At 50.1% G+C, this 18927-nt stretch overlaps 8 protein-coding genes across 8 annotated transcripts; 4 read left to right on the top strand and 4 right to left on the bottom strand.

Moving 5' to 3' along the window:
• Positions 1 to 724: 724 nt before the first annotated feature.
• Positions 725 to 2869, bottom strand: PV08_03616 (uncharacterized protein; the record flags this gene model as incomplete). The annotated part of the gene is made up of 2 exons (XM_016377968.1): positions 725 to 1907; positions 1959 to 2869. 2 exons carry the CDS (start codon positions 2867 to 2869, stop codon positions 725 to 727), a joined length of 2094 nt encoding a protein of 697 aa, XP_016239538.1.
• A 328-nt stretch (positions 2870 to 3197) lies between these two features.
• On the bottom strand, positions 3198 to 4649 carry PV08_03615 (uncharacterized protein; the record flags this gene model as incomplete). The annotated part of the gene is made up of 1 exon (XM_016377967.1): positions 3198 to 4649. The coding sequence occupies one exon, from the start codon at positions 4647 to 4649 to the stop codon at positions 3198 to 3200; it is 1452 nt and encodes a 483-aa protein (XP_016239537.1).
• A 1246-nt stretch (positions 4650 to 5895) lies between these two features.
• On the top strand, positions 5896 to 6462 carry PV08_03614 (uncharacterized protein; the record flags this gene model as incomplete). The annotated part of the gene is made up of 1 exon (XM_016377966.1): positions 5896 to 6462. The coding sequence occupies one exon, from the start codon at positions 5896 to 5898 to the stop codon at positions 6460 to 6462; it is 567 nt and encodes a 188-aa protein (XP_016239536.1).
• Positions 6463 to 7325: 863 nt separating this feature from the next.
• On the top strand, positions 7326 to 10040 carry PV08_03613 (histidinol dehydrogenase; the record flags this gene model as incomplete). The annotated part of the gene is made up of 1 exon (XM_016377965.1): positions 7326 to 10040. The coding sequence occupies one exon, from the start codon at positions 7326 to 7328 to the stop codon at positions 10038 to 10040; it is 2715 nt and encodes a 904-aa protein (XP_016239535.1).
• A 1661-nt stretch (positions 10041 to 11701) lies between these two features.
• On the top strand, positions 11702 to 13317 carry PV08_03612 (phenylalanine-tRNA ligase, alpha subunit; the record flags this gene model as incomplete). Its single annotated transcript, XM_016377964.1, has 2 exons — positions 11702 to 13173; positions 13224 to 13317. The coding sequence occupies 2 exons, from the start codon at positions 11702 to 11704 to the stop codon at positions 13315 to 13317; spliced, it is 1566 nt and encodes a 521-aa protein (XP_016239534.1).
• A 744-nt stretch (positions 13318 to 14061) lies between these two features.
• PV08_03611 (40S ribosomal protein S21) lies at positions 14062 to 14445 on the bottom strand (the record flags this gene model as incomplete). The annotated part of the gene is made up of 2 exons (XM_016377963.1): positions 14062 to 14296; positions 14414 to 14445. 2 exons carry the CDS (start codon positions 14443 to 14445, stop codon positions 14062 to 14064), a joined length of 267 nt encoding a protein of 88 aa, XP_016239533.1.
• Positions 14446 to 16583: 2138 nt separating this feature from the next.
• PV08_03610 (uncharacterized protein) lies at positions 16584 to 17756 on the top strand (the record flags this gene model as incomplete). Its single annotated transcript, XM_016377962.1, has 2 exons — positions 16584 to 16725; positions 16789 to 17756. 2 exons carry the CDS (start codon positions 16584 to 16586, stop codon positions 17754 to 17756), a joined length of 1110 nt encoding a protein of 369 aa, XP_016239532.1.
• A 553-nt stretch (positions 17757 to 18309) lies between these two features.
• Positions 18310 to 18810, bottom strand: PV08_03609 (uncharacterized protein; the record flags this gene model as incomplete). The annotated part of the gene is made up of 1 exon (XM_016377961.1): positions 18310 to 18810. One exon carries the CDS (start codon positions 18808 to 18810, stop codon positions 18310 to 18312), a length of 501 nt encoding a protein of 166 aa, XP_016239531.1.
• Positions 18811 to 18927: the final 117 nt, after the last annotated feature.

Here is an 18927-nt window from a genome sequence, read left to right as displayed (position 1 = left end):
GGAAAGCCTTGGGCCGAGGAGATGATGTAGCTGGTGAATTTTAGACGCAGATTCACTTACACAAGAGGCGGTGAAGTGAGGAGGAAGTGAATAGGTGCGGGCTGTGAGCTGGCACAGCTCTTACGAGATACTGAGGCTTGAGGCTTGAGGTTTGAGGCTCCGCTGGGTGATATAACAGGGGTCTGCATGTGATATAGCAAGGGGCTGCATGAATGGGCCGGCACCTCGCATGGTCATTGAATGAGCGACCCGGGGGTGCCGGCCCGTGGATGCAACCAACCCTCTTTGTACTCGTCCTTATCTCCCGCTCTGACTAACTTAGTCTGAGTCGCTCGAGGTCTAACCCAGTTCGCGTAGGAGTGTCAGCAATTATGACACGTTCACTGAGAATATTCTGCTGTCACAATCGCCCCAGGAAAGTCGTAGGAAACTTCATGAGCTAGAAACTCATTTTTAGCTGGATGTTTCAACGCTCAATTGTATCACGGTACACATTTTCATTCTCCCCCTCGTGCCTCAACTGCTCGACCAGGACAGCCTGATCTCATTGAGGCATCAGCCAGAACATATGTAAATTCGAGGACCAAGTGTTCTCGACTAAAAGATGGCGGGGTTGTACCGTGAAGAAATCCTTCGACTTGAGCGGCGAGACTTATAATACAAATTGCATAGTACGATGCCACAACCCAATTCAAGTCGGCCATTTCTGATGAAATGTGTAAGGCTAGGGTATGTAGCTCATATCCTCCATACCATACATTTCAAGGTCGTCAAATGGGAAGTCCTGCTCGAACCACTGCAAATAGGACATTCCGGCATCGAAAGTTCCAGCCTCCTGCCATGATGGCAGACTGCCTGCAGCAGCAGAACTGTCAAACCAGCTTGGATTCTGCTGCTCAAGGGGAATTTGGGCAGGTGCATCCGGGATTGCATAGGACGCCTGTGATACCGAATGCAATTGTTCCCCAGATGCAGCGCCGACTGTAGTCGCTACCCCGAGCCGTCCTGTACTATTTAACGCGATGCCCGAGTCCCGGAATCCTTCTTTATCGAGCTCAGTGTCGATTCTGGGTAGCATGGCTGGACAGTTGGCGAATAATGAAAAATGATGTGATTTGATGCCATGTTGTTTTATCTGCGTGATAACCAAGTAAAATGCGCGAGCCACCTGGGAGTTCGTTTCTTCATGAATTCTTGCCAAGAGACGGATGATTGAGGTCATGTATTCCTCGAACTTCAGGTCCTTGGAATTGATCGGGAATTGGCCTGTCACGGCTCCTTGATGTTCACAAATATTGAGCAGCTTCCGAAGCGCTCTTGCGGCGTAGCCCGTCCGAACGAGGAAGAAGTTTGGTAGCGTGACCAATGTTGATATATCCATTGACAGCAAGGCATCGAAGCAGTGATGTATAGCAGAAAGACAAGTAAACAGGCATTCAATGCGAGCTGGGGCAAACTGTGAGTACGTCGAGGTTGTCCCGATATCTTCATTACTCAACGCGTCGTTGGCGGCCGTTGGACGGGGAGGTAAGCGTAATTCGTCGATGTTATGTTCCGAATGGATCGCAACCTCATTGACGTATAAAGCTGTTGCAGCTTCAATGTGCCGTGCAAAAGCTTGAAGGTGGTTGCTACTGTTATGAGCATTTCGGCGCCACTGTTCCAGCTGTTGATGGAAGGATCTAATGTGGTATTGAGTTTTGACATCCCTGAAGCTGATCACGGATCCTGGATCGTCCATTGAGAATACCATCGAAGCATCTTCCGCGATATGCTGAATTCGAATCAAGTCGCAGAGCCATCGGTCACTCGGTAAAGCACTGGGTGCGCAAGACAGAACGTCAAGACATTCTTCAATGTATACAGACCAGCGAACAGACGCGGGATGGCGAAGGGACATGGCAATGCTGCATGATGGGTTAGCAGGAGCGCTGAGAGATTCGGATCGAAGACGTTACTTGGTGACCAGATAATAGCAGCCCAGCCACGCTCGTCTACCTGCCAGTGACTCGAGTTGGTGAGGGTCATCAGATTGGGCAGACTTGTGCGATCTTCTCCCGAGACCAATGTCCAACCCCATTGCACAAGCGACATGTCCCATCTGATTGAAGTTCAGTTCTCGCATTTCTTTCCCTCGCGTGTACCAGGTAATATGGATGAGGAGGACTTGAACTAGTTCGAGGGATCTCTCAGCTCGGTACATGATGCGTAGGGCTAGGTCCCTGGTAAGCATATCCCGCAGTTCAAGATTAACAGGTCCGCGCATTGTCGGCAATGCGACTGTACAAATAGCGAAGAACAGAAGTGGCTGCTGCTCCTTCACCAGAGTTGCATCGGCCGTAGCAGGGAACACAACGAAAGGAAAATAAATGCACATTTCCTCCCGGTAACGATCGAATGCTTTGCAAGCAGTTGGCCAATCCAGTAGTCCTCGGCTTAGAGCTTTTGCAATGAGTGTTTGGGAGTCGTCTGCAGTTTCCTCTGGATCCTGGTCCTTGCTGCGACTGGGAGCCCCCTCGCCCCCAGAGCTTGGAGATGGGTCAACAGAGTTGGGGGGTTCGTTGGAAGCTAGAAGTGCAGTTAGAGTGTTGATTTTCCGTTCTAGATCAGCCACCCTTTCAGTGGTCTTCCGCTTTCTTCGCCGAGGAAGAGTTTGCATGATACATTGTCTTCGCGCTCGAATGCATAGTTTACATGCTGATCCCAGCGCCTCGTCAATCTCGCATCGTGTTTTCATACGTCGACATGCCACACAGGCTCTGCTCGATCTTGGTTTCTTTGCATTCTGCGGGAATGTCTCCTGATTCTGTTCACCATCACTATCATCGCTGCCGGCGCTGTGAGATGCTGGGTCGTCGGAAGGGCTCATTCTGTAGATTTTATTTTCGCGACCAACGCGTCGCTTAGATGGCGCCTAGAGTTCTAATCCCAAATTTTCCATGGTGGTTCGTGGTGGAGGGTTCAATGACGCCGATTACAGTTGTTGCCTATCGCGGTGTCGGTGAAAACTTCAGCCGTTCCGAGTGGCTGACAAACCCTCGGTATCGTGAAAAACAGCTATCTCCCACAAGAGATGGTTGATATCAAGTGGGATTATATGATCATCTATCTGTTCATGAATAATGAACTCCTACAGGCCACCGTCGACTCAAATCGGAAATTATTCAGTCTTCTGCCCCCCATTTCAGTGGTGATTTTCAAGCAACAAGCTCCTGATCTTGGACATCCTCACTCTGTCGCCGGTGAAAATCAATCTCGAACATCGTTGGGATAAGAATAGCGGCGCTCAACAATACCATCACCCCAGCCATCAGCGTAAAAGTCCAGCCAACGTTAATCCTCCCGATGAGTGGCCCAACAACTGCTGAGCCTCCGGCTCCCATGAGGCAACGCATAAGGTTGAGAGAAGCCGACGCTGATGCGCTTTGGCTGTGATGAATGTCTACCAGGTATGTCGAGACGGAGCTCTGTATCGAAATGGCTGCCCAACCGAGTACGAAGAGGCAAATTATCGGGACTGAGATATGAACCCCATGATCGACTGTCCACCCGAAAACTAAGACAGAGACGCACTCCAAGGCGCTCCATATCCAGGCTGTCCTGAGCCGGGCCTTCTCGATTGGAAGATCTTGCTCATTCCCAACATACTTTCGTGCCATTTTTTGGTAATCATAATCGAGGAGTCTGCCTATGGAGAGCGTCCCACCGATTGATCCGATGCCGTTGGCGAGGAAAATCAATCCAATCTGAGTTTCAGTGGTTTGGTATGTGTCTCTTACAATCGTCGATAATGCAGTGAGGACGCTCTGCCAGACTGTATAATGTACGGCCACAAGCAAAATTGCGCCGAACGTCTTTAGGCGGAATAGGATTCTCACCGCGCCCCACAGATCGATGGCCTTGCGTGATCCCGGGTCTGTTTGTGGTTCTGAAAGCTGCGGCTGGGTTCGTAGATACCTTCCACGCTGGTAGGCACCGAGAAATGACTGTGAAATGCCCTTGACTCTCAGTGATCCGTTGCCAGAAATCGTTCTGAGGGTTTCAGGCAGGAGGAGAGCGACAATAGTCAGGCAGACACCCCCATATATCGTGAGGAACCAGAAGACAGCATTCCATCCCAACTTTCCCGCGAGAACCCCACCAATGACTGGTCCGATTGCGACTGGCATCAACAGTCCACCTTGAAAGAAGCCCATATAGCCTCCCCTTTCTTCTCTCTTCGTGATGTCACCAATCACACCTGCTCCCAAGGCGATAGTACTGGCGCTTCCAGTGCTTTGAACACAGCGAAGAACCATGAGCGTCGCGAAATCTTTTGTCTCGGCAAGACCGATACAAGCCCCGAGAAAGACAACCAGGGTACAACAGTACGTCACGCGGCGTCCCAAAGCATCGGCCACGGCTCCCCAGATGGTCGGGGACAGACCCTGGAAGATCATATAACAGGTTACCGTGAGGTTGACCAGATTAGTACTGACAGATAGGTCTTTTGCGATTTGTGGAAGACTGGGGAAATAGATGTTTGAGGCAAAGCCGGACAGCGTGGCGGCCGTCGAAACAATAGCAACGATGAGTGTTCTTTGGCGTGTGGTATAGATGGTGTATGGTTCTAGGGTGACGCTTTCAGTGGTAGCCTTGACCTGTGACATCTTGTCGTCGTATATATTAGATTACATAGGTCGTAAAGCATGAAGTGAACGGGGAGAGGTATATATGTTTCTTCGATGGGAATGCATTCGGAACTCCGAAAGGAATTCCGACTGCAACTGAGACAGGAGAGTTCAGCTTGTCATATGAGATAATCGACCAGTTGAAGCAATGAACGGATAGTCGTTTCAAAATAGTCATAGTTAGTTGGAATTTCCATCGAACGACAGTGTTTGTACATTTGGGCAGACATTTCATCGCCTAGTTTGCACTGTCTGGTGGAAATTGTATGCGAACTCTGAGCGTAGAGTCGCATTTTGGGAGATGCCTATCCGGGGGCAGATCAACGAAGGCGACGGTCCCAGAGAGATCTAGCATGATGGCTGCGACGTGTATGCCGATGCACAGGTACCAGTACCAGCAGGATATGAAGTTGAGGGATGATGAGTAGAGGCTGGAATAGCATGGTACCGGATTATTGTTAGATACTCTGGACGCTACGCGTAGAGGTGCCTGTGCTAATTGGCTCTTTGATGAAGCCCATCCTTACCTAAGACGCGCACGATCTCATTAACCTCATCTCAATGTCCCTCGCTCTGGCTTGTTCTACCACCACCATCGGTCTTCAAAACGAGCAATGACTGAAACGACCGCTGTGCCTCGTAAGAAGTCGTGCAACAATTGCTCCAAATCGAAGGTACGTTGTGATCTGAAAAAACCAAAGTGCACTAGGTGCAGAAACCGGGGTATAAGCTGCGAGTATGTCTACAACAGGGCTGTAGACGGTCCATTGGCCCTCACACCTGCAGTCCCTCCTAGAGCCATCCCCGTCGTTGCCACTTCATCTTCCTCGCCAGACAGGGAAGAGACGCTCGACTTTAACAATGCCAGCCTCATCCGAACCCTGGATGATGCCCGGATTCGTGCGCGATGGCTTGAAAGCGTTCTCCCTTCAATAGAACAGACCCCGAAACCATATCAAGCGTCGACCATGGCGTTTCTGGCTAGTATTATGAGGTCGTGGCCCGGCATCTTCTTATACGGCCAAGCCGTTCCACCTTTCATACATTGGACCCAAGCAGCAGGAACAATACCGACGCCACTCTCCAGCTGCATGACGCTATGTCGCACCTGGAAGACCCAGACCCCTGGCAGCGAAAGCATGGTCTGCGATATCATTGAACGGGAAATGCATAGTCTCGTCAAACAGGGAGGTTCTAAGTCCCTTTTTCATCGTATAAGACTAACATGAATGAAAAGTCGGCCGAGGCTAATCATATGGACCTCCTCGCGACCGTCCAGTCATACCTCCTGTATGCAATAATGCTGTACTTCACACCAAGGTCTGGTTCAAACTATATCGAACAGGACACCCTGATTCAACTACAAGCGCTGGCAGCGGATCTGGCAAGCAAGGGTACCTTATGCTGGGCGGAAGCTCATGGCAGCCGTCCAGAATGGGAAGCGTGGATAGTTGCTTCAGCCAGACGACGAACACTGTTCGCAGCATACCTGTTTGACAATCTTGTCAACTTCTACCTCGGCTCGCCTTCATACATTGCCAAGGAACTCGCCGGTCTGCCGGCTCCGGGAAGTAAGCAATTATGGGACGCACCTACACGGCATTCATGGAATGCTGCATATAACCAACAGCTGAGTCAATGGACCGATGGACAGCTTCTCATCAACGATCTTTGGCCTCGTGCTGAGCTGCCGTCAGACTCTTTGAAACGAAAGGTCGATCAGTGGCTTTCTTCGGTTGACGAATTTGGTATGATGCTATACTCTGTCATATCGCATACTTATAATCGCTGAGTTTGAGCTGAGCTTGAGTCACAACCACTACTCCGAAAGGCTACAAACATCCCTCCTCCGAGGCAGATCCCCAGTTTAACGACCCTTCTGCTCTTGGGGGGTAAGAGAGATGCTCCCAAGGAATGGTAATAAGGCTAGACCGACAAGAATTCTAGCCAAGGCAAGACCAAATCCATAATGGCAGTCGTTGGAAGCCTTTCAAATCAGACATATGGTATTCTCAACTGCGCAATAAGGCCATTGTGGCAGGAAAATGCGGATCCCGGCACTGCATTGCGACCATTACAATCCATTACAATCCATGCTTGTATGGATTTACCCAGAGCCCCACTTGCGCTGCAACACTGGAGGTCTTCATGGTGAAGTATACGGACAACATATCATCATAAACCTGATACTCCGGGACCGAGTAGGATGTTAGAAAAAACCCATGTAGCAGGTTGAAGGAGGAGGGCTGAGATGCGATTTTGAGGCGGTGGGGCGACTTGGAAGTTGGGAACCACTTCACATCTCCTCTCGCCACAATCATTCTTCAGCATACTGTGCTCTTATCAATAATGGAGAGCGCATGCTCAGATAGGCAAATAGCTGCAGTAACAGGTGCGGTTGGGAAGAAAAGCGAAAGTTTGGGTGGCATGATAAACTCGCGCTCGGAGTAGTAATACGATTGCATTAATTAGGTGGGCTTAAAAAAGAGAGAGGCTCGGCTCAACTTCCTTTCACGCCTTATCCTTATCGTAGTGGGCCTGAATTTTTCTGCGTTGGGAGCCCCCGCGGTCTGGCCATTGACTCAGTTATGGGATGATTCCCTGCGTCTCTCTTCCCATTCAAGCCTTCATTCCCTGCACATCCTCCAGGTCAATATGGGTGTAGGTCTTTTGGTTTCCGTTGATCCAGAGGAGATCTTAGGGTCGAGTCCCCAAGGTCTGACCCTCGACCAAGTCGCCTACTTTGGCAAATGCTTGGTTGAAATCACCCCCGAAAACCTCGCGTCGAACCTCGCTTTTCTCCGACAGAACTTTTCGAAGCTCGCCATATATTTCGACGTGCGTAAATTGAAAAGCTGGGACAGTGTTATAGACGTCCTCAACAATGGGGCTACTAAGATCTTCGTCACCTTCGAGCAACTCAAGGTTCTGTCGCAAGAGCAGACCATCTCTCCGGACCGCCTCGTCCTCACGATCTCTCTTGTGAACCCGCAAACCGACCTGAACAAACTCAAAGCTTTCCTCGAAGGCAACCCCAAGTGGAAGACGACCGAGTGGGCGTTTGATGGTGGGAAAGGAAACGAACACCTGGACGAAGTTTTGAAGGATGTTGGCAATTACCCTCCTAGCCATGATCAAACAATATATGTGAGGGTAACGAGTGAGGTGGAAGGCACAAGTGTGCTCCACGAATATCCCGGCAATGCCTTGATTGTCTCGTCCAAGATTTTGACGTTCAATCCGGCCGGGAAGGATGAGAAGCTCATTCCCGCGGTCGATTTGGTCCTTGCTGGAGCTACTCCGGACAGAAAGACAGGATTGTATGCGACTGTTGTTGTCGACGAGCGCGATGTCGCGTTGGGTCTCGTTTGGAGCAGCAAGGAGAGTATCGCAGAAGCGCTCAAGACCGGTAGTGGTGTCTACCAAAGTCGCAAGCGAGGTCTGTGGCACAAGGGAGCTTCTAGTGGCGACACCCAGGAACTCATCAGCATCGGCTTTGACTGCGATAAAGACTGTTTGATTTTCAGAGTCCACCAGAAGGGCCGAGGTTTCTGCCATCTAGGTACAATGTCATGCTGGGGGAAAACATCGGGTCTGTCGCGACTACAGAGAACTCTTCAAGAGAGGAAGGTGGACGCTCCAGCTGGTTCCTACACTGCTCGACTCTTCAACGATCCTAAGTTGGTCAATGCAAAGATCAAAGAGGAGGCAGACGAACTATGTGAGGCCACAACAAAAGAAGAAATTGCCTCGGAAGCAGCGGACCTACTCTACTTTGCTCTGACTAGATGCATCGCCGCCGATGTCACGTTGGAAGACATTGAGAGAAACCTCGACCTCAAGAACTTGAAAGTCAAGCGAAGAAAGGGTGATGCAAAACCACAGTATGTCGAGGAGAAACCAGTTCAAGTTGAGTCAAAGGCCAACGGCTCCAACGGCGTCAATGGCCAACAAGACGAAGAGATGAAGGAAGCTGCTTCGGTACCAAAGTCACCCTCGGATCCTGCTGGCAAGACAGAATCGGGGCGAATACAACTCAAGCGTTACTCTACCTCGCAGGCATTCTCGGATGATGTTCTCAAGTCAGCTCTGCAGCGCCCTTCTCAAAAGTCAAATGAGAAGATCATGTCTCTTGTCCATCCGATCATTGCCGATGTTCGGTCCAATGGCGACGCAGCTGTTTTGAAATACACCCATAAGTTCGAAAAGGCCACAAGCCTCAAGTCTCCTGTCCTGAAGGCCCCGTTCCCTGAATCGCTTATGCAACTACCTGAGGAAACCATCAAGGCCATCAACACGTCGTATGACAACATCCTTAAATTCCACTCGGCCCAGAAACCCACTTCAGATCTTGTGGTCGAGACAATGCCGGGTGTTACTTGTTCGCGATTTTCTCGTCCGATCGAAAAGGTCGGCCTCTACATTCCCGGTGGTACGGCAGTGCTACCGTCTACGGCGCTGATGCTGGGTGTCCCTGCTATGGCTGCAGGGTGTAAGAATATTGTTCTTGCATCCCCTCCACGATCAGATGGTACCATCACTCCGGAAATTGTATATATTGCTCACAAGGTTGGGGCTGAAGCTATTGTCCTTGCGGGTGGAGCACAGGCGGTAGCAGCAATGGCATACGGCACTGAATCCATTACCAAGGTCGACAAAATCCTTGGCCCTGGAAATCAATTTGTTACTGCTGCAAAGATGATCGTCAGCAATGATACGTCGGCTGCCGTGTCAATTGACATGCCAGCGGGACCATCAGAAGTTCTCGTGATTGCGGACAAGACGGGAGACCCAGCCTTTGTTGCAAGCGACCTTTTGAGCCAGGCCGAGCACGGAACCGACAGCCAGGTTGTTCTTATCGCCGTCGATCTAAGTACAGACGAGCTTCAGGCCATCGAGGACGAGGTGCACAAACAGGCACATGAGCTTCCTCGCGTCGAAATCGTACGAGGCGCAATCGAGCATAGTGTAACCATTTCTGTTTCGGACTTGGAAGAAGCTCTCAAATGGTCGAATTACTATGCACCCGAGCATTTGATCCTGCAAGTCGCCAACCCCCGCTCTGTTCTTCCGCTCGTTCAGAACGCGGGTTCCGTCTTCATCGGTGGCTGGACACCGGAATCTGTTGGTGACTACTCTGCAGGCGTGAATCACAGCTTGCCCACGTATGGGTATGCTCGACAATACAGCGGTGTCAACTTGGGAAGTTTCATGAAGAACATCACGAGCAGTGAAGTCAGCGAACAAGGCGTCGGCGAGGTTGGATATGCTGTTGTGGAACTTGCCAGATGTGAAGGCCTTGATGCACACAAACGTGCCATGGAATTGAGGATGGAAAAGCTGGGGTTGCTGGTGAAGGCGCGGCCGTAGAGGACACAGTGTGTTAGATAGTCTAGACTCGAGCACAGATGCAATTTATGATTTGTACGGACCACCATTAAGAGTGCTGTTAGAAAGCCATCCGTTTGACTGCCTCTGCAGTGTCAAACCACCAACAACTCGTGACTGTATTCTCGGTGATGCAACAATGCTTCCGGTTTCGACACCAAGTACCGGGACCCGCCCCCACACCCGCGATGTTAGAACAAGTCGCGTCACTCACGATGCGCGTCTCTTGTCCATCACAAGTTCAAGACCACCATGGCGACAAGACGACAGGCCTCGCGGGAGGCGCCTAACAAACGGGCCCGGGGAAAGGAGTTGACTCCTTATCAACGGGCAATGATCATCGGAGCGAGGACTGCAGGTGCCTCGTACGGAACAATCGCCAAAACGTTCGACCTTCCAGTGACGACGGTGCGCGGTACCATTAAACTAGCCCACAAAAGAGCCGAGCAGGTATCACAGCCGCGCTCGGGCAGACCTGAGATAACTAGCCCTCGCGATAAACGCCAGATTCTGCGTCTTGCCAGGAGTAATCCGAATTGGTCCTATCCCAAACTCCTTCACGAGCTACATGAGTCTGGTATGAAGATCGCCAAAGACACGGTGGTCCGACTCCTGCATAAAGAGGGGATCGCGAAGCAGAAGAAGCGCAAACGCGATCCGGACGCCTCAAGTCCCGTGGTGGTCAATGTCAAATGACGGAGGACGTCTCACATTGCGACATCGCCGTCTTGTAGCGACTGGTCAGACAGACGCTGACCAGGAGCGATACGACAAGCACGGAACGAGCTTCGTGGGTGGTTTGCAAGGATATGGAAGTAATGGCCTCTCACGGTGCCATCATTCAGTGATACAGGACGGCTTCACGCTTCAAACGTGTCACCATCAATCAATTTGTCCCTTTGACGACCCTTCCTGGCCCACTCTTCGAAGTGTCTGGCTCAGCAAGAACCATCAAGAAACCCAGAAATGGGGCTGTGCTGCAAGAGGCAAACCCTACTAGTTCTTCTAGTCGAGTTGCTGGTTTCGCAGGGGCCTGTTTATGGCCACGTAGTCCAGAGTCTCATCAACATAGAATAGGACATGTTATCCAAAAATGGCACAACGTCCCGATCCCCGGTGGTCGACAATCGGCTGGCAAAATGAGTTCGAATCCTTGAAGTGAATCTCGAGCACAAGGTGAGATGAGTGCACTCGATAACACCAAGGGAGGACGATGTGAACATAGGCAGTAGACAGATGGTCCTTGTGCTTCAGACAATCGCTACGCTTCGTGTCCTGATACTCCGGTTGCGTACCATCGATCCTCAGGTCAGACGGTGCATTTCCAACAATGCGGCTCCCAAACACCGCTTAAGGTCTCGGAGGATTGAGTAGAAGCGAGTCCTCTCGTCTGGTCGGGGTCTTTAGACACTACTTTGAAGGATTTGGGTAAAGGCTGGTAATAAAAGCGGCACCGTGATGTACCGCCAAAAACTGCACGCTGCTTTTGACAATCTGCGGAATCACTCTCACCCACCAGATTTGGAGTCATATGTGCGGTGCGAATTCACGAATGTTGGAAAGCCCAACTGAAGCACCTTGAATTTGTCTCTGCAGCGTTTTCTTTCCGTCCTCTTTGCACCTTCGAAGTCAAAGTCACAAAAATGGCCGAGGATTTGAGTTCCCAAGTTCTGCAGGTTCTCGCCTCTGCAGACGGACCGGTCCTCACCTCCGAAGCCTTTCCCAATGCCAGTTTCAGTACCGTCAAGGCTGCCCTCGACAGATTAAGATCACGAGAGTACATCCAGGTCGAGCAAATAGACAATTTACAACTTATTCTGACGGAAGAAGGCAAAGCAATTGCTGAGAAGGGTAGCAACGGAGCAAGGGTTTTCGAAGCTGTACGAGCGGCGCTAGAAGGCTTGAAATTGAAAGACCTAGCCACTGCGGTCGGTGATGCAAATGTCGCAAAATTCGGCTCAGGAGATGCTTTCAAACAGAAATGGGTCAAGAAAGACGGAGACACTCTCAGAGCAACGACAGACAAAATTGTAGACGAAGTCCAACAACAACTCCAACATATCCGTGAGAAGAAGTCGCTAGACAACCCCAAGGTTGTGGCAGATTTCAAGAAGAGGAAATATGTTGTTGATCAAAAGACGGTGACTTTCAAGATTACCAAGGGTCCAAAATTCTCGACAGAGTTCGTAAAAGAAGAGACAGACTTGACTGCGGAAATGCTGGCTTCGGGTGCGTGGAAGACTGTCCAACTCAAACCGTACAACTTCAAGGCCAAAGGTGCTCCAACACCATCTGGTGCTCTACATCCTCTCAACAAGGTGCGACAAGAGTTCCGAGAAATCTTCTTCGAGATGGGCTTCGAGGAGATGCCAACAAATCGCTACGTCGAGACTGGTTTCTGGAACTTCGATGCGCTTTTTGTGCCACAACAGCATCCCGCTCGAGACCTTCAGGACACTTTCTACATCTTAGATCCTTCAACAGCCGATCCTCCAAGAGAAGACCCCATTCCACCTTCTCCTGGATCAAAAGAGCTCCCTGCAACTCACAAACGAACAAAGTCGAGAGAGAAGACGCTGGACTACAAACAATACTGGGAGGACGTAAAGGCTGTTCACCAAGAGGGCAAGTTCGGCTCGATAGGTTACAGATACCCGTGGTCTGCAGACGAATCTCTCCGACTTGTACTTCGAACACACACTACTGCCATCTCCACCTACATGCTACACAAACTGGCACTGAACCCGAGACCTGCACGATATTTCTCCATCGATCGTGTCTTCCGCAATGAGACCGTTGACCAGACCCATCTGGCAGAGTTCCATCAGGTCGAAGGTGTTATCGCTGACTGGGGGTTGACTCTTGGTGGTCTGATTGGTTTCATGGAGGTCTTCTTCGGCAAAATGGGTATTCGCAACCTGAGATTCAAGCCCGCCTACAACCCGTACACCGAGCCCAGTATGGAGATTTTCAGCTACCACGAGGGGTTGAAGAAGTGGGTGGAGATTGGAAACAGTGGTATGTTCAGACCAGAAATGCTAGAACCAATGGGTCTGCCCAAGGACATGCGGATATATGGTTGGGGGCTGAGCTTGGAAAGACCTACCATGATTAAGTGAGTTCATCCTACCAGAATGTGGATCAAAACAGCTAACAGATATCAAGATATGGTGTGAACAATATCCGCGAACTGCTCGGCCACAAAGTCGATCTCAATTTTATTGAGACCAACCCTGCTGTGCGACTAGACAAGGACTAACTATCTGAGGAAAGACTTCCATGAGTTATGATGATGAAGCTGCTATGCAGGAGCAGAGGAAAATCCTAGATCAGTTGACAAGGAAGAGAAAGATCACTGGAAATGCGAAACAAAAGAAGCCTAGACATGATACCCATATGCTTCTGTCATTCACACGCAGACTTACTGAAACCCTTTTTATGTCTCCGCAGCTCCTCACGTCCCGACCTCCTGGGTGAACCGTTTACCGGCACATCAAGGCTTCCTCAGACCACTATTCCACGACTGGGGAAGTAGAAAAAAACATTATACATACAAAGCCGAACATCAAGACATGAGCCACCTTCTGAAGAGCTGTGACTATCCGAGATTAAGAGTCAGAGCACAGATACGGGTAGCACAATGGACAACACTAGAGGCAGGATTCGTAATACGAAGACACTGTGACTCTGATGTCTGTTGAAGTAATGTTGTTTCTTTTTTCCATTTTCAAGGCCGTACTTGGCGACTCGGCAATCTACGTGTCGAAATCCATCCTAGCTAGCTCTTGAGCATGAGACGAGCTGCGCCGAATATCCCTGCATTGACGACATCCCTGCGTAGCAATAACACCGTTTGTTTCATGTCCATGCAAGTTTGACCATTCGATAGTGGTGATCGCATCACTGGACACAACTTTCCCCAAACCGATCCGTCCCAGCGGCACACAACAACTCTCCGTAGGTCACATATCCCCTTGTACCGCGCCGTCACATCATCCACCGCTTATCTCGTGGGCTGTGCGCTCCAGACGTTCTTGAGGAAACCGTCCCGTTGGGCGAGTCTGTTCAGGGAGTCATCGCTCTCGGCTCTTGATCGCACGAATCCGCAGAGGGCGTAGACGTGGTTCTCTCCGGTGTAGCGGCCGTTCTCGTCGACCTTGCCGACGCTGATCTGGACGCTGGCGTGGTCCTTGGCCTTGATGATACGGTTGGTCGCGCTGCACTTGCGTGGGACGTAGCTAGAGGAGAGAAGAAAGACGAGTTAGACATTTTCAGTTCACGTTGCCCAGTTTTGTCCTTTCGGGAGAGGGGAGGCACGAGCAATCGCTGATTCCCGGCGCGGAGAGGTTGCTTACAGATCGACAATCTCTCCCTTTTCGTTCTCCATGGCTGCTGGGTGTCGAATGTGACGTGGAATTCGGGTCTTGAGGAGGGAAAAGGTTGGGCTGGAAAGAAGAGAGTGTTGCTGGTTCGAGGTCAATCGTCGTCTGCGTCTTCTTCTCTGGATGAGCGCAGTTTGAAAATGTGGGAGTCGGGAAAATTGCGGCGTGTTTGTCTTGGCGGAAATCTTGGCCCGTGGCTCACGGCAAGGCTACGAGTACCTAGGTAATGTTTGTACCTCATTGTACTCGTCCCTGGCGCAAGGCTGTGGCTGTGGACATGGACTCATTGCCGCCGCTTTTACGGTTTGCTTTATCCATCACCCTTGCGGTACATCAACCCGTCCTTGACAACCGTCTTCTCAGTCTTTTACATGTGCAAGGTATTGCGGTGTATCATTATGTTTCTTTGCCTGGTGAATGAGAACAGCTTGGCTGTCAATCATCATCCAGATCTCGGATTGCTCTGCCTCTACCAGTAAGGCCGTATGTTTTTGCGCTCTTCAAGAGCAATCCCCCAACAGCTTACTACTGTTTGTAACCCTCAGTTTTACCAGTCACATCTCATGCAAACTCGTCTCCTTCTATGGTTTATGTACACTTTGAGAAAGAACGTGATGGCGGCCGTGGCACTGTGTTTCTTTGTTCCGGCTTCCTTTGATGAGTTGCGAATCGTCATCTAGTCACAGCCAGCAACAAACGAACTTTCCTTCTTCTGTGGGTTTGTTGGCCATCACCTTGACAGCCGACTCCTCCTGAGGACGGACTCACTGAGGATTTCCTGTTAAGACTAGAATCTTCAACAAGCTCCTATGTCAAACTGGCACGTCCAGTTGTGGTCAACATCTTCCCCAGGCCCTCTGGGAAATTATTCTGCGGCTGAATGGCTAGCACGAGCAAACTATCCTTGCAAAGTACACGAGTCACTGCAGAAACACACAACAGCAAACGGCAATTGTCACAACAACGACAACAACAGCCTAGAGCGGCAGCTGTCTTGGAGTATTGCAGACTCAAGCGCTGCCTACTGTGCTCATGCTACTGGAGGCACCAGCAGTTTCTATCCTGTGTTACCAACCAGCTACTCCCTGCAACTCACTTCGTAGTCCTCCGAAGCAGGCATCCACAACATTGGAACTCCTACTCGATTGCGGTCTAATATTGAGGGGTGGGATGCAGAATCGGCCGCCTCACCCTCTGTCTTGGCCACCCACCAGAGAGACAAAGATCACTTCAACTTTCGGTGATCATTATCTGAACGGTTGACCTGAAGTGAGGACCCCGATAGGTTACATATCTCTCAACACGCATGTGGCAAAGCGCCGCCAGAACAGTGCGTCATGCTTTCTCTGGCACGAGTTGGAAAGCCATATACCCAGAAGAGGGGCGAATGAGTCATCACAATGCTCGTGTATTAGCAAGGAATGAAGCAGAACGGCCACCTATGGGCAGCAGAGCGGAGGATCAGCTGCCAGGGCTGAGCGGCAGAAGTGGCTAAATGAGTGGCAAAAATCATCAACTTAAAGCTCGTCCAAAGAACAATATGATAGCAAGATTTCCAGATCATGAGGATACTCACAAGAGAATCTCTTCTGGCTTTTTTGAGAATCACCGTACAATGCGAGTGCTTGTCCTAGCCGATTCCCCTGCCATGTTGCACTTGGCGGGTTGATCACCGAGTGAAAAGTCATTTCGATGCTTCCGCGCGACCTACAACACCAAGCGTCACTATGGTCCAATGACCCTTTCCACATTTGTTGTGGGAATACCATTTCCAATTCACCACGCATGTCTGCTGAGACAGCATCGAGATTTGTCTCAGTCGCACCAGAGCACTACAAAAGGAACTAAAGTGCACTTATTTGATTTTACACAATCGGAACAAAACAATAAAGGTGAACGAATAATCACAACAAGCATCAACAGAGATATTCTTAACTCCAGGGAATTGTCCCTTTCTACAGGCCACCTCCAGTCAATGCGGTCACCGACATATTGCATTCACCACTGCTTGTCCGATTCGAAAGCATAATGCCGCTTTGTTGGTCTGTCATATCTATATATATATATATATATGTTTGTCTACATCCCATCCAGCTATTCCGCGTCTTGTTACCCAATTTCAAATTTTAAATAACCTCATAAAATGTCGATCGAACGAAGGAGAATCAACAGGTTCTCTGGTAGAGCCGTGCGAGCGCTTCCAGTGGCCCCAGTCTTGACGCCTGACCAACAAGCCGAGGCCGACATGGAGAAGATTATAGTCGGGATCCGAAACATGACAATTGGTAAGTTTCACTCGTCTACAATTTCCCATTCCTGATCTGCACACTGCTAACTGATTATTACAGGTCTCGACTCTTCAAGAAATCCAGACCTTACCATACCGCCCGCCGTGCGAACACCAGCGCATGCACAGGTCTCGATCACCTTGAATGACCAGGGCGGGTTTCATTTTGGTGATGCCGTAACATTTTCTTCCGCCTCGACCACTCATCCCGTGAGAAAAGCGAAAGGCGTGAACACTAACAGCTCACACAATAGGGGCAAGGCACCGACCAGGAGCGGGCGGCATGCACCATCGCACGTCCCGCCTCCTCTCCAGGATCTTTCCAAAATCCCCGCCAGGTTTAACCCGCCCACGCTATCATCACTTCCAGCGGAACTTAACAGCATCATTGTGTCATACCTTGACGCTCCTTCGGCTGTTTGCTTGGCTCTGACCTCGCGCCGGCACTACGATCGTGTCCTTGCGACCTGCCGTGTCGACACTTTGCGCGAAGTTTGCCCAATAGATGTTCGCGCCATGATACCTAAAATGCTCCAAGCGTACAACCTGTTTTATTGCAGAAGAGTCACAACCGACGCAGGGGAAGAGCTTGTCTGGGAACTTGAGAACAAGCTAGAAGTATATCCAATTTTCGGCATGTTCTTGTTCCTGGCATTGCAACGATACGAGTCATGGTATGATTACCCGAATTTTTCCAGGGATGCCCTTGATTGGCGATCTGTGAACCGTCCTGCGGGGCGGGCGTTGGACGCTTGGTTTTCCAACCACTTCTCAAGCCAGCTATACTGGACCTCCACGGTGATGCCTCTTTCAGTAAGGCATCAGCTACACCGACTCGCTCTGCGCCCGAGAACCCCTAGCGCGGAGTGGGAGCTCTTGAGACGGCGGTTGTCTTGTAGTGCAATTCTGGACAAGTACCAGTACTGCGAAATCCACTGCAGATGGTTCACCTATGGTCGACCTTGCACAGATTACGACATTGTTCTGGCATGTCTTGGAATAGTGAGGGCCGAACCTGAAGTCAGCTGAACGTCTGCAGAAGTATGAATGTGACTGTGTCTAACGTCTTGCATCACAATAAGTGTGTCCTTTCTTTTGCGCTCAGGCGCCAACAGAAATACTTGGCCATCCATGGAATATCTCGTTGGATCAAAAAAGCAAAAATAAGGCTCGTCAAGTTTGCACTGTGATATATATCTATATATATATATATACTTGAATTTGAGTCATGTAAATATATCAATTTGCATCAATGGGTGTCTGTTGAAGTTTCCCTTTCGCGACGACGCTGAAATGAAGGCAACTGTCCCTTGCGACCAACACCAAGGAGAAGAATGGTTCAAGGTGTGCAGACGAGAAGCTCATCGCTGCCATTCAATGCCTCCTTACCGAATCAGCTTATGAGTTTATGGCGATTTCTATCGATCAATGCGAACTTTGTCTGCCATCATGATCATTTTCATTCTCAATCTGAACTACATTCTCAACCAACCCCAGTCTCAATCGCACATCTGAAGCATACATACCATATCATACCATACCATACTCCATGCTCGCTATGTCCAGCTAGCAAGCGGGCTAACTAGATACGTCCAGCTTCGACTTCAGCCTTGGCTTGAGTCAATGCCTCTTCGATCTTGATTCCACATCTCATCCTCGCCATGGTCTCGTTCACTATCGCTCTGTACTGGTCGTCCGTGCAGACATGGTGATCTTGGACCTGTCGTCTCCCTGCTGCTGCTGCTGCTGCTGCTGGAAGCTGCGCTTGCGCGTCTTGCAGCAACATCCTCCCGATCTTGACCGCCGACAGCGTATAGGTCGCATGCTGAAACGTCACGGTCCATTCAGGCGATTTCATCAGCACCGTGCTGACCTCCTCGAGACTGTCGCCGCACTTCATGTTTTTTATGGCCTGCTCGAGCTGTTGGATCTCGACTCTAGCTTGCCGGAGTCGCGCTCCTTGATCTTGCTCATGCTCACCTGTCGTGACCTGACCTCGAGAAGAGGCTTGAATCGAGGTATTACCATGCCGATGGAAAGGAGTGAGTGGGTTCCTTGACATCAACTCTCTCCCGGTAGGCATGATGATTGTTGATATCCTTGTGGTTGTTGTTGTTGTTGTTGTTGTTGTTGTTGTTGTTGTTGTTGTTGTTGTTGTTGTTGTTGTTGTTGTTGTTGTTGTTGTTGTTGTTGTTGTTGT

The sequence above is a fragment of the Exophiala spinifera genome (genome assembly GCF_000836115.1).
Source record: "Exophiala spinifera strain CBS 89968 unplaced genomic scaffold supercont1.2, whole genome shotgun sequence".
NCBI classification, from domain to species: domain Eukaryota; kingdom Fungi; phylum Ascomycota; class Eurotiomycetes; order Chaetothyriales; family Herpotrichiellaceae; genus Exophiala; species Exophiala spinifera.
Note: the sequence above shows the minus strand (reverse complement) of the source record. Positions and strands in the feature narration are given on the sequence as shown.